The 11,253-nt window shown below is 55.0% G+C and overlaps 1 protein-coding gene across 1 annotated transcript; it reads right to left on the minus strand.

The window, feature by feature from the left end:
- Positions 1 to 6,883: 6,883 nt before the first annotated feature.
- Positions 6,884 to 9,325, minus strand: VOLCADRAFT_99159 (uncharacterized protein; the record flags this gene model as incomplete). The annotated part of the gene is made up of 3 exons (XM_002957963.1): positions 6,884 to 7,140; positions 7,319 to 8,116; positions 9,313 to 9,325. The coding sequence occupies 3 exons, from the start codon at positions 9,323 to 9,325 to the stop codon at positions 6,884 to 6,886; spliced, it is 1,068 nt and encodes a 355-aa protein (XP_002958009.1).
- Positions 9,326 to 11,253: the final 1,928 nt, after the last annotated feature.

Consider the following 11,253-nt stretch of genomic DNA (forward strand, 5'->3'; position numbering starts at 1 on the left):
AGTCGCCCACCACCGACAACACCGCCTCGAATATCAGCGGCGGTTGTCTCCCAACAACCGCAGTCCGTACCGGTAGCCAAATCATCGCCAGCTCAGAACGCTCTTCGGCGCTCCTACTCTGCCGGTTCTGGTGCAGTCCCTGTGACACCGCCACCGCTCCTACCCTCGCAGTCGCCAGCCAAGACAAGCATCAGGTCGCATCGTTACGTGGCGCCGCCCAAGCCAGCTATCAGGGCCACGCCGCGTGGCCTTGACTCGTTACGCTACACAATTACCGCAAATGCAAGCAGCAGTGTTGGCTTCACGCCGCTTCATTGCACGCCAACGAAAACGGAGTGGAGACACGATCCCGACCTCGCTCGCCAGCTTGATGTAATGATAGCGCAGGACGGAGCCGGCGGCTTTGCGACACCTTACAACACCACAGCTGCTCATCGCAGCCAGCACGGGACAAAGGTTGGCCAGGAAACTAGCGGATTTTGGGACGAGCGCCCTAGTCGCCCGCTAGATGCTGCTGCAGGTACTGATGAAGCATTCACTTCGGCTGCAGCGGGGCCGAGGATTTCTAATTTGAGCTTCGTCGCAACAGTCAACACCAAAGCGGCAGGGGCTCGGCAAGAAGGCCTAGAGCGTCCGCAGCACGAACCGGTCTTAGAAGCTGAGGACGGTGATGCAATGGGTGATGATGAGGAGAACGAGGGCAGACCCGAACCCAGATGCCACTGCGGGTGTTCTATGATGTGAGAGTACCAAGAGGCCAAGAGCAGAACGGTTCTTGCTCGCCATGCCGAGGTGCAGCAACGGAACGAGGACGCGGAACGAGAGTAACTGTATAGAACTATAAGGATCCTATGCTGCAATCATGCACGGTGCGGGTGCTGCTCGCGACCTTTAGGTATAGTGTATCCCCCTCTGGTGCTGTGTATTTAGGAGGACTAAGATGGCGAGGTGAATTGCACCTGCCCTGTTGCGTACGTGTACATGCCCCTTCACGGTATTACTGCGGGTTGGCGTCCTGTCTCATGTGGCGGGATATTGCTTAATATTTACGCTTGGTGTGGCTGCAAACAGCTGTGGGAGCTGTTTTGCGGATGTGGCGGCCTGTGTCGGTAGGACCTGCGAAGAGGTCCCCTGGCCGTTCGGGCGCTGCTTTCTATACTTGGATTCATAACTAATTCGTGGTCTTCGCTAAGACCGATTACTAGTTCGGCTAATTCGCAGTAAATATCTTTGTACTTGGTAGGAGCTAACCATCCAGGAGCCATGCCCCGTCAAGCTAGCTAGCGAAGCTGTGGTAGTACGCAGTGTAGGACGGACATGCGAAGTGTTCAATTCATTCGCTTGCGGCAGTGGTTTCATCCTCATATACGGCTAACGCATCTGTCCTAAGGCGGCGACGTTTCCCTGTATGCAAGGTATCCAGCCGTCCGGTCAATACCGTGCACCTGGATTACTGTGGGCTTTATCGGTGTTCAGATATAAGTGTATATAGATAACTATAATAGATGCGTGCGATTTATGGAAAGTATAGTCCGTGCTTGGCATGTGGCAGCGTAGGAAGGAGGGTTTTGTGGCCCCGCCTATGGCTGTTGCTATTGTGTCATACGGCGGCGTCGCATTCCAATCCTATGCCGGGCCCGGATCCCCCCCGATCATGCGCTGACGTTTCGCATTGGCGGTGACGCCTCATCTGTCTCGCCACTATTTTGTGTATGGAATGCATGTTACAGCGGGGCTCGCGCACCTGAAGTACGAGTGCACGTGCTGGCGACCGTTTTTGAGCAATTAGGGGATCACGATGAGAAGGAGGAGAAGCGGGGTACTCTCCATGGTACTGACTCCGACCAGTTAGATGAGTAGAGCGAACAGGTATGCCATGCGCCGTACCATCGGAACAGGCTCAGATGCAATATAGCTTTCGTAATGGATAGCGGGAAGTCCGATGTCAAAATTTGTCGTTACAAGCACTGGAAGGGGCCGTCGAATTAATTTGAGGGCTATATAAACCCTGGCGCACCATCGTGCCTTACTCCGTTTACGTTTGTGCGTTTCGGATCTTGCGCGATTGGAACAGTTCACAAGCCTTCGGGTTCGTCTGAACCGTACGAGCTCGCTGAAGCTCGTAACATCCATCCATTGTTATATGTGACGGCAACCTTCAATCTGGAAGCATTTGTGTGATACGTGTGTGAAATATTGTGTGCGTCCGATAGAGACGGAGAGGAAATATCATGGTGAGAGCAGGGAGGCGGCCCAATAGCACAGTGTCAACTGTCATGCGCGTATTGCCCTGATGATGACCTTTCCCAAATCCCTTACCGCTGTAACGGAAGGGATTATTTTTACAACGAAGGTGCCGCAGTGACAGCCTCCCACATAAGCTGGAGTGGGCAATTCCGTCCAACCATACCTGTCGCCCCGTCCGTTGCCCGTCTCTGCAGCGCAGCAATCCTGACCGCCCCGAGATCGCCCTTAACATAAACACAGCGTCATCTGGCTGCTGGTAATTTTGCAGAAGACTGAGGTGTGAACATACATTGCCACACTCGGCGACATCGGACAGTCTTCCGTGCGGCGAAGAACGAAAGCGTTTTGAACTTCTGACGAGCAAAGTTGGTCTCAAACAAGAACCGCTACCGTGTCCATCACACTCCAAGCTAAGTGGTTGAAAAAAGCGGTACTATCGGCCCAGTGCAGCTTCGCATATGACGAGGGGTAGGTGCGAGTTCCCGAGCCTAAAACCCGTTTCCACATCGCTTGAGTTCACCTTACCCCCTCTTATTACTTCAAAGCCACTTTCTGTGGCTCGTCAAGTACCCCATACCCTGTTTATTAAAGAGGCGACGGGCTCTTTGGAGGTACAGGGTGAGGTTACTCTTACCTTGCAACGTTTTTAACCTCATTCCGCGATGATATAGGTAATTGCATTTTGAAATTCTATTATTGGTAAGGCACCTCCTGGTTACGTGGCAAGTTAGTGTGTTATACTGCTTATACTGCTTGCCCTAGCATGCAAGGCCGTGGAACAGTATACAGTTGCCCGAGACACATTTACTTGATCCCTGAAAGAGACCTCCTAGAAGAGGCCTCTCCCGCGTTACATGGTGAGAAACAAAGGCACGCGCCAGCCCAGGGCGGCGGAAATGCGCCCAGCATCACCCCAACAAGAGAGCCCCTGCACCCTCGTCTAGCTTAAACATCCCCGGGTTCCAGCCAAATGCCGCCACCGGGCTCCGCCACAAAGACACGCCTCCTCCTCCGCATCTTTCTTCCCGTTTGAACAACACGCCATGCACCTAACTCCGCCTCAAGCACAAGACTAAACAAGGTGGGACGAATGCCGATGCCCCAAACGTGGGTTCCTCGCAGGGAGGTGTTTCGCATCGGCAAACATCATCGTTATCGTTACGCTCCAATCTTTGGGACGATGACCACCACATGCCGCGAATCGCCGCAGCAACAGCTGTCGCCCGCTCAGTCTCCCGAGGACATAACAGTCAAGAGCACACCATGCATGTAGTCTCTCATGTGCGCTCTAAAAGGTATTAAACCAACACACACACGCGCACACCACCAGCAGATTATTCTTTAAAAACAAAACACCACCATCAACTTCACTGGCGTGCCGCAGAGTGTGGGGTCGGGGCCCCGACTGCCAAAGCAAGAGCCAGAAACAAAACATTTCGCCTCATGAACCTTGTCTACTCCGTGGAAACGAGCGGGTCGGTTTGATATCCCAATAGACCTTCATCGCACTACAATTATAACGCATTACCTGCTAATATAATGTGCACCTAGCAATTCTCCTTGCGCGGAGCACAAAACAAAACTCTGTAGCGCGAGGATCATCATCATCAGTAGTAGCGGCAGCGGTGGATTCTAAGGTGCATCATCATCATCATCCCACCCCTAGGAGACCAGTACTTCCATTGCTTCCTAAGCCGGCCATGGCCGCGACCTGATTAGCCTCCTCCTCGCCATCCGGCCCTCTCCTCTATAATTAACCGCACCGCAGGCATCAACGACAACCGCGTTGTGCTCCTACTGCCTTCAGCGCTCTTTCTATGCACCACCGCACACACAAACACACACGCACATACATAGGGATGTTGTGCGTCCTGTGTATGTATGTCAGCCAATCTGAGGGTGTTCCACAATCTTTAAACTACCGCACACCACAACACAGCAGTATCATGCAGGCGGGTCTCTAATGGTATGCACGCCAGCCAGCCAGTCGTGCACGCTCCAACACACACCGCAAAAATGGAAAGAAAAAAGATGAAGGGAACTGCGGCAGCTGTGGGCGGTCGCCATCAAGCCAACATGTAACAGAATCGACTCAATCTGTCGCGAGGTCCGTAAATCCGGTCGTATGTAAGCGCGAGAAGAAAAGCCCTCGCGAGGTTTGCGGATTGCCGAGGCTCCTTAGCCTCGCGCCCCTCCCGTTGCTGATTGTGCAGAGTTTACACACACCGCGGCACCCGCAGCCCCAGAAATACGCACACCACCGGTAGTGTGAATCCGGATACTCCCCACTTAGTTTCAAACCGGGTAAAGGTGGGAACGCACGGGGCTGAAGAGTCAAGTGTCAGAGGCAGGGGCCCCCGGGAACGTGCATGACAACGCTCACGTGCCGCCGATAGCAACAGCTTCCCCCCTCCCCTTTTCCTAGCAGGCCCTCTCCCCCCTCTACAGCCCCTCGCGAGAGCACAGCAGCTTCTTTGTAATGGAGAGAAGCAGCTCGCGAGGCAATGATTGTGACAAGAGAAGATATCTCAAACCCCCCCAAAACCAAAACACGGAGCAAGAGCCCTGAATCAAAAATCCTTAAGAGACCCTTAAGACTCCACTACTCAACACCGTTTTGGGTAATGGAAGTCTGGTAATGGAAGGGAAATGCGCTTGTCGAGGCACCGACCGATATCGTCTCAGTGACCCCTCGCTGAGGCGGGAAACCGTCGGCGCTTCGGCCGTCACAGCAGCCCAGTGCCGCACGGTGAAGGAACTGCAGGACGGAAGAAAGATCTTGACACAGCAACCAAGCCAATCAAGCCAACAAGCACTCTTGCCCTCAAGACCTCGGGAACCAATCCACAGAATCTGCCAAATGGGTACCAGACGTCCGCAGCCCCCCGGGGGTAGGCATTGCGGTGTGGACTTGAAAAACGGAGGGCGGTGGTGGTAAGGATGGGGGCCCCAAAAAGTAGAACCACCGCAGTGCTGTACGACAACGGCCAACCGACAACGGCATCTGCGAAGGTGGGGAGGCGAACAGCTCGCAATGGTCCGCGGCAAGGTCTCATCATCTCGCAACATAGGTCTAAACCCGCCTCGACCAGCGCCTGCAAGTTACTGGTTCGTCGCTAACCACCCGCACGCCAACTGGCGGAAACATCCGACACACACGCTTGTAAGATCCCGCGAACCTCTTTCAAAGGCACAATAACCTTGTATGAAGTAACCCCCGGACATGTAATTCTCCACCGCCCCAAAAGATGCAAGAAGCGGAGCACATAGGAATTCACAATTTTTGGTAGTGACAGACACCCAAGAGAATGTCCACTTCCTCCGCCTGCTTCGTCTGTCGCTACACGTCTCGCAGCACATCGCGACTCAATATACTACTAGGGCGGGAAAGGGGGGAAGCCGCGGGGGGAAGGGGGGGAGGGCGGGGGAAGCGACTGAAGAAGCAAAACCGTCGATTGTCCATCCCAAGCGCACTGTACGACGCCGTGCACACGTACGGTGTACGGCTCCTCTTGAGCGTAAAACAGACGACACACACCCGCGCACCCGAACCAGCGTCACAGCGGTATCTCTCTCTCTTGAGGTCGGCGGCTGTAGCGGCAACACCTGCAACAACAAACTCACACATACACCACACGCAGTACGACACTCTCACAACACGGCCAAGTTTTAGGACGCTAAGAGCCCTCCACGGGCCCCGGCCAAAGCATAATCCTGAAACGGATTGCGGCAAAGACATGTTATGTACAACACGATGAGAACATGGGTCAAAGAGTACGACAATAACAACAGCAAGACGAAACATTTTCAGCGCGCATACAACGGCGACAGCTTTTTGTATTTTTTTATGTGGCGGCATAGTTTTTAGGTGACGGACATGCCTTTGCAGTGTTGTTTTCAAGGAACCGCTGACAGCGCTAAACTCCTACTCCTGGCTAATCGCTGCTCTAATCGCTGTGTGTTCGGAGTATTCCCTCCGCGGCCCCCGGGGTGTTCTCAGACAGGATCAGGGGAATCCCAGCCGGCAAGATAAAACCTCTTTCTGTCCAACTACGATCGAGAAAAATACCCGCATTGGGGGGCATCGTACCATATCGCCCCTGCCCTAAACTCATGCCGTTCACAAGGCCGCCGGTGTACTCGTGCTACAAAACTGCACCGCAAATCCTCCAAAACCCCACTCACGACCCTCCGGAATGCTTGAATGCAATAAAACCCGAGACATCGCGGTAACGACGCCGTTGTGCCGTACAATGCATCCGAACAGCGCGGCTGTGCCCGCATTTCTAACGCCACCACCTCCCAACTCCATGAGCACGACCATCACCACCACAACCACCACGACCACCACAACCACCGCCGCAAACAACGACGCCACAATGACACAATTCAACATCTTCCAAACCCTACACAGCCACTTCCACGGAGTGGAATTCGACCTTTACAGCGGCTCTTAACAGCCGAATGGATATCGACCCAAATGCAAGGAGTTGCAGGAGCTGCCAATGTAGCACCGTTGCATCAGTCAATTGCCAACCAGCCTCAGTTCTCAGCCAACTCAGCCGCGGTTCGGGGGTTCACCACTGACTCAGCACCCACCAAAGCGCGCAGCGGGACGCGGTTCAGTACCTGGACTTCAGTACCCGGAAGACGAGCGGCCGCGCTTCACGCTCGTGCTCGCAATGTAAGGCGGGTCACGCTTCGCTGCTGCATTGCGCTTTGCCGCCGTGGAGGCAGCACCGCCCCCTCCCGCCATCGAAGCAGCAGCCGTTGCTCTGCCGGCGGGCGCGATCGCCACGGCCGGGTTGAGCTGATTGGTCCGTCTGAAGCGCGTGCCGCAGGCGTTACAGAGCATGGGCTTCGCGGGGGGCCCCCGGCGCCATTGTGGCGACTCTGAAACACGGGAGGGAGGGAGCGGGAGAGAGAGGGGGCCCAAGGGTCACGGAAAGCAGATACAGGTTTTGTTACAAAATCTACACGACAGTTCATTTAGTGCAGCCTACCGAAATCCACAACCAACCCACTACCAACGCTTTCAAGGCTGCTGACCCAGATGGAGAGCGGTGCTCACCGGTGGCTCCGCAGTGGTCGCAGGGGCCGCCGGTCTTGTGGTGGAACGCCCTGACGACGACGGCGGCGGCTGCGGCAGGGGGGGCTGGGGCAGCGGGGACCGCGCCATCCTGCAGTGCAGCACCACCAGAGGAGGCGGCTGCATCCGCCCCCGCGGCGCCCGTCAGAGCTCCGATTGGACACCCCCCCGCTGCCGTGTTCGCCGGTTCAGTAGCAGCGGCAGCAGCAGTAGCAGCAGCAGACTCATCCAGATGCGGCGCCTGGGGCTGCCAGAAGCTGGGGCCGCCGCTCTCCGCCGCGTCCGCACACTCCGAGTCTGCGGCACTGGCTGTTTGGTCGTACGGCAGCGCCGGGAAGAAATGGTCCCCTGCACTGCCGGTCAGTTGGCTTGCTGGAGGCGAGGGCGCTAGAGAGCTCACGCGGCGGGCAGCCTGCAAATTGGGAGTTTGCTGTTGTTGCTGCTCCTGCAGTTCAAAGTTTGTTCCCGAGGGCCGCCGGCCGCCGTGGCCATCTGGGTCACCGCTGGTCGGGTCGTTTTGCGCACCCGGATGGGGGCCGCACGCGTCATGATGGGCTGTTGCTGCCAAGCAGCCGCCTGCTGGGTCGACCAGAACAGTAGGCCGGTCCACCATCTCCAGGGCTTGAACTGCTTTCTCGAAACAAACCGGCGCTGCGGCAAATTCCTCCTCGCCGCCAAAAACAGGCGTGTCCAGCAGTAGGAACGGGGTCGGCATGTGCGACCGTGCGGTGGCAACGTGAGTAGTGGTGATGTGCACGTTCGGAAAAGGCAGGCGAACAGCTCCGGCGGATGGGAAGGGACATGGAGCCCGGCAGCATGCCGTGGGCAAGACTGTTGGGACTACCGCGAAGTTCTCCTGGCCTGGCAGGTAGCTGTCCTCGGGAATGAGGAATGAAGTCTTGTCAGACAAAGCCAGGCAAGCATCGTCAGCATCAAGAAACGATGCTCCACGGCGCATCCCACATGCTGCCGTTGGCGCCTTGCTAACCACCGGGCAAGCAAACGCCCCATTGCAGTCACGCTCAGCAAGTGGAGCAGCAGCTGTTGACGTCGTAAAAAAAGGCGACAACGCCGGCACAGACTCGTTTGCTGGCGCGGGCGACATCGTGACAAGGAGTTAGCTCGTGGAACGGGCACTACCTGCGCAACCCGAAAGAAAAAGTACTTCAGTATATTCTGGAGATGTGCATGCAAATACGGCCAATAGTATTTCAAATGTTGGACAAAGAGCGGGCCAGTCACGGGAGGCAACAAGAAGCTGGCTCCACAACTGCAGTCATACCAGAGAAGAACCATGTAGGAAAAAACATGCGTCTTAACTTTACTTCCCACGTTCATTATCAAGGTGCGCCTGTCACAAGTCACAGAGAAGACAGCGCCAACTGTCGCGTGGTAGCAGAGGAGGAACTAAGCTGCAGTTCAACGAGAACATCGATCTTTATCTCTTTGTGAGGAGTGGAACTCGAGGCACAAGAACTCGCTTATCGGCAAGGCGCGCCATCCCACAAGTACCCCCGTTTCGCGCCGCTACTTGTGTCGCCTTCTCTGGTATAAAAGCTGGTCGCGCACAAAGCATCCACGCACCTCAAGCCTTCCGTGATAGCTTTTGTGGGCACCGCAGACGTCGGTCTTCCCAAGTTAGCCGTGCTTGTACCGAAGCCGGGAGGCAGCTGAACTTAAACGGCTGCCAAATGCAGCACCTTTGTAATTTTATGTTCGTAGTGGGTTGTTGGCCGTCAGGTTAACCGCGTAACTTTTGCTGAACGCCCGGTCGTTCTCCTGGCTTCGGAGCAATTCCGGGGACACGTCTCACCTTGAAGCTGCACTTGCAGCCGCTGTTTCACATTCTGCCTTCTTCGAAACACCGACTGGTCGATTATGCTTGGTTTCAGCGATAGAGGGGCTCAGAAGATAAAGCGTTTGGAGTTGTCACACTTCGTCCGTACATTGACCTTGCGCTGACAATCACTACCTACCATGGTACTCCATACAAACTTTTATCCTTTTAACTAAAGCAGCGCCATCATGTGTAACAACCCTTGCTACGTTAGTCTATATGGTCACAGCCCCTTGGATGCTGCAGCCGGAAAGGAAAAACCTAAGCACGAAACAAAATTAAGCATTGCTTGCATGAAACAACTGACTGCCATAAACTATCTCATGAAATTCTTTGCCTAGTCCGGTACGAGTACTTGCGGTCGCCATGGGTTTCGCTCAAGGAAAAATATATAAGGCGTAGAACGTAGCGCACGCTATATGTTTAATTGGTCTAGCTAGAAAAATGACCCCTACTACCACCATCCGTAGAGCAACTGCTTGCAACGTTCTCTCTCTGCCGCTGCTGCCGCTGTGCTGAAAAGCATGATGCAGTTATCTGTGTCATTTATAGCTTGGATTTGGTCATATCGCCTCTGCACGTAATAGAAATCGTCATTTTGACGGGTCGGTCGACACCATGTTAGCGACCCGCAAATTATCTCACGCTGTACTAACACGCATATGAATCCTTTGTGAAAACTGAAATTGTAGCCGCTGCAATCAATGTCATCGTGGCAGCCGATTGTTTGTCATAGCCAATTGCTTGCAGACGACCTGTATCCATGAGGTGCCGGAGCTGCAAGTCCTAGCTTTCACCATACAATGGCTTTGCTTTCTGACCTTCAGAAGCACACCCGTTTCCTGAAACCCGATGAATCTTAGGCCCTGTCGAAGGCGAGCACGCGATTCAACCTCACTAAATGCATGGCTTCACACCCAAGTCGAATAACAACGTTCCACGGCAGCATGGCCATTTTGAATTGACAGGCGGGCAAGTGCCCGCTTACCTATGGCTACTGGCCCAAAGGCCATAACCCCCTTGCCTAGTAAGGTTGGCATACATTACGCATCCACGAGCGCGCAGTAGCACATAGGCAAGCGAGGCAATTCAAGCGCTTGTTGCAGCCTGTTCGGGTACGGACCGCTACTGACGGAGGCTGGCGTGAGGCTGCAACAGGGCAAGTGCACCGTGAAGCTCCACATGCTAGAGCAGGAAAAAACGCTGCACTTGTGTTGCGAGGGCTCTGCAGGCGAAGAGCAGGGTGTATGTGGGACACGCCAGCTAATCCGCACACCCGGCACAGAGGCGAGGATTATCACCACCTTCAGTAAGACGCTTTCTCAGGTCCTGGAACAAAAAATCTTGACGCCATCTCATAGATGCATACAACCAGCAATGCACAAACCCAAACCCAATTTTGCCCAAGCCGGGCCACCGCAGCAATTCTCGCCCCCACCATTACCACCACCACCAAACCCCCCGCGCCACCAGCGTTGCACCCACCGCCACTGGGGGGGGCCAACTGATGGCCGCGGCGCGCGGGGATAGGTGCGTTTGGCCTCAAGTGAACAGGTAACCCCTGACCTTACCAGTCCATGTCCTACGTACGGTACGGTACGACAAGGAAATACGGTGTCGCTACCAACATGCAGCGGCGCGAGCATCCAGATCGTCTACTACTACTACTACTACCAGCACCAGCACCACCACCACACCATCATCATCACCATATTCACCACCATACCATACAAAGCACACGATGGCAGCGTGAGCTTCTGACATGACCCGTGGGTCACTTTCCGCCATAAAACGCACCAGCTGATGCCACAGCCGTAGCCAACGCTCGCGAGAGAAACACACCACACGCGCACACAAACGCAAAAAAACGTACAAAATACGCGAAACGGTAGAGCAGCCCTCCTAGCTGCCCCGCTCACTTCTCACGTCCCTCGTGCACAGCAGTTCCGCTCCATTCCGGTCGGGCCGCACAGCGGGCCCCAGCGGGTCATGTATCGAAATCCAGGCGGGCGAGAGCCCGAGGCGTAGGCAGGAAGCGGAGGAAGGGCAACCTGTCAGGTATTGAAGGAAAAAGTCTTTG

Source organism: Volvox carteri (assembly GCF_000143455.1).
Source record: "Volvox carteri f. nagariensis unplaced genomic scaffold VOLCAscaffold_83, whole genome shotgun sequence".
NCBI classification, from domain to species: domain Eukaryota; kingdom Viridiplantae; phylum Chlorophyta; class Chlorophyceae; order Chlamydomonadales; family Volvocaceae; genus Volvox; species Volvox carteri.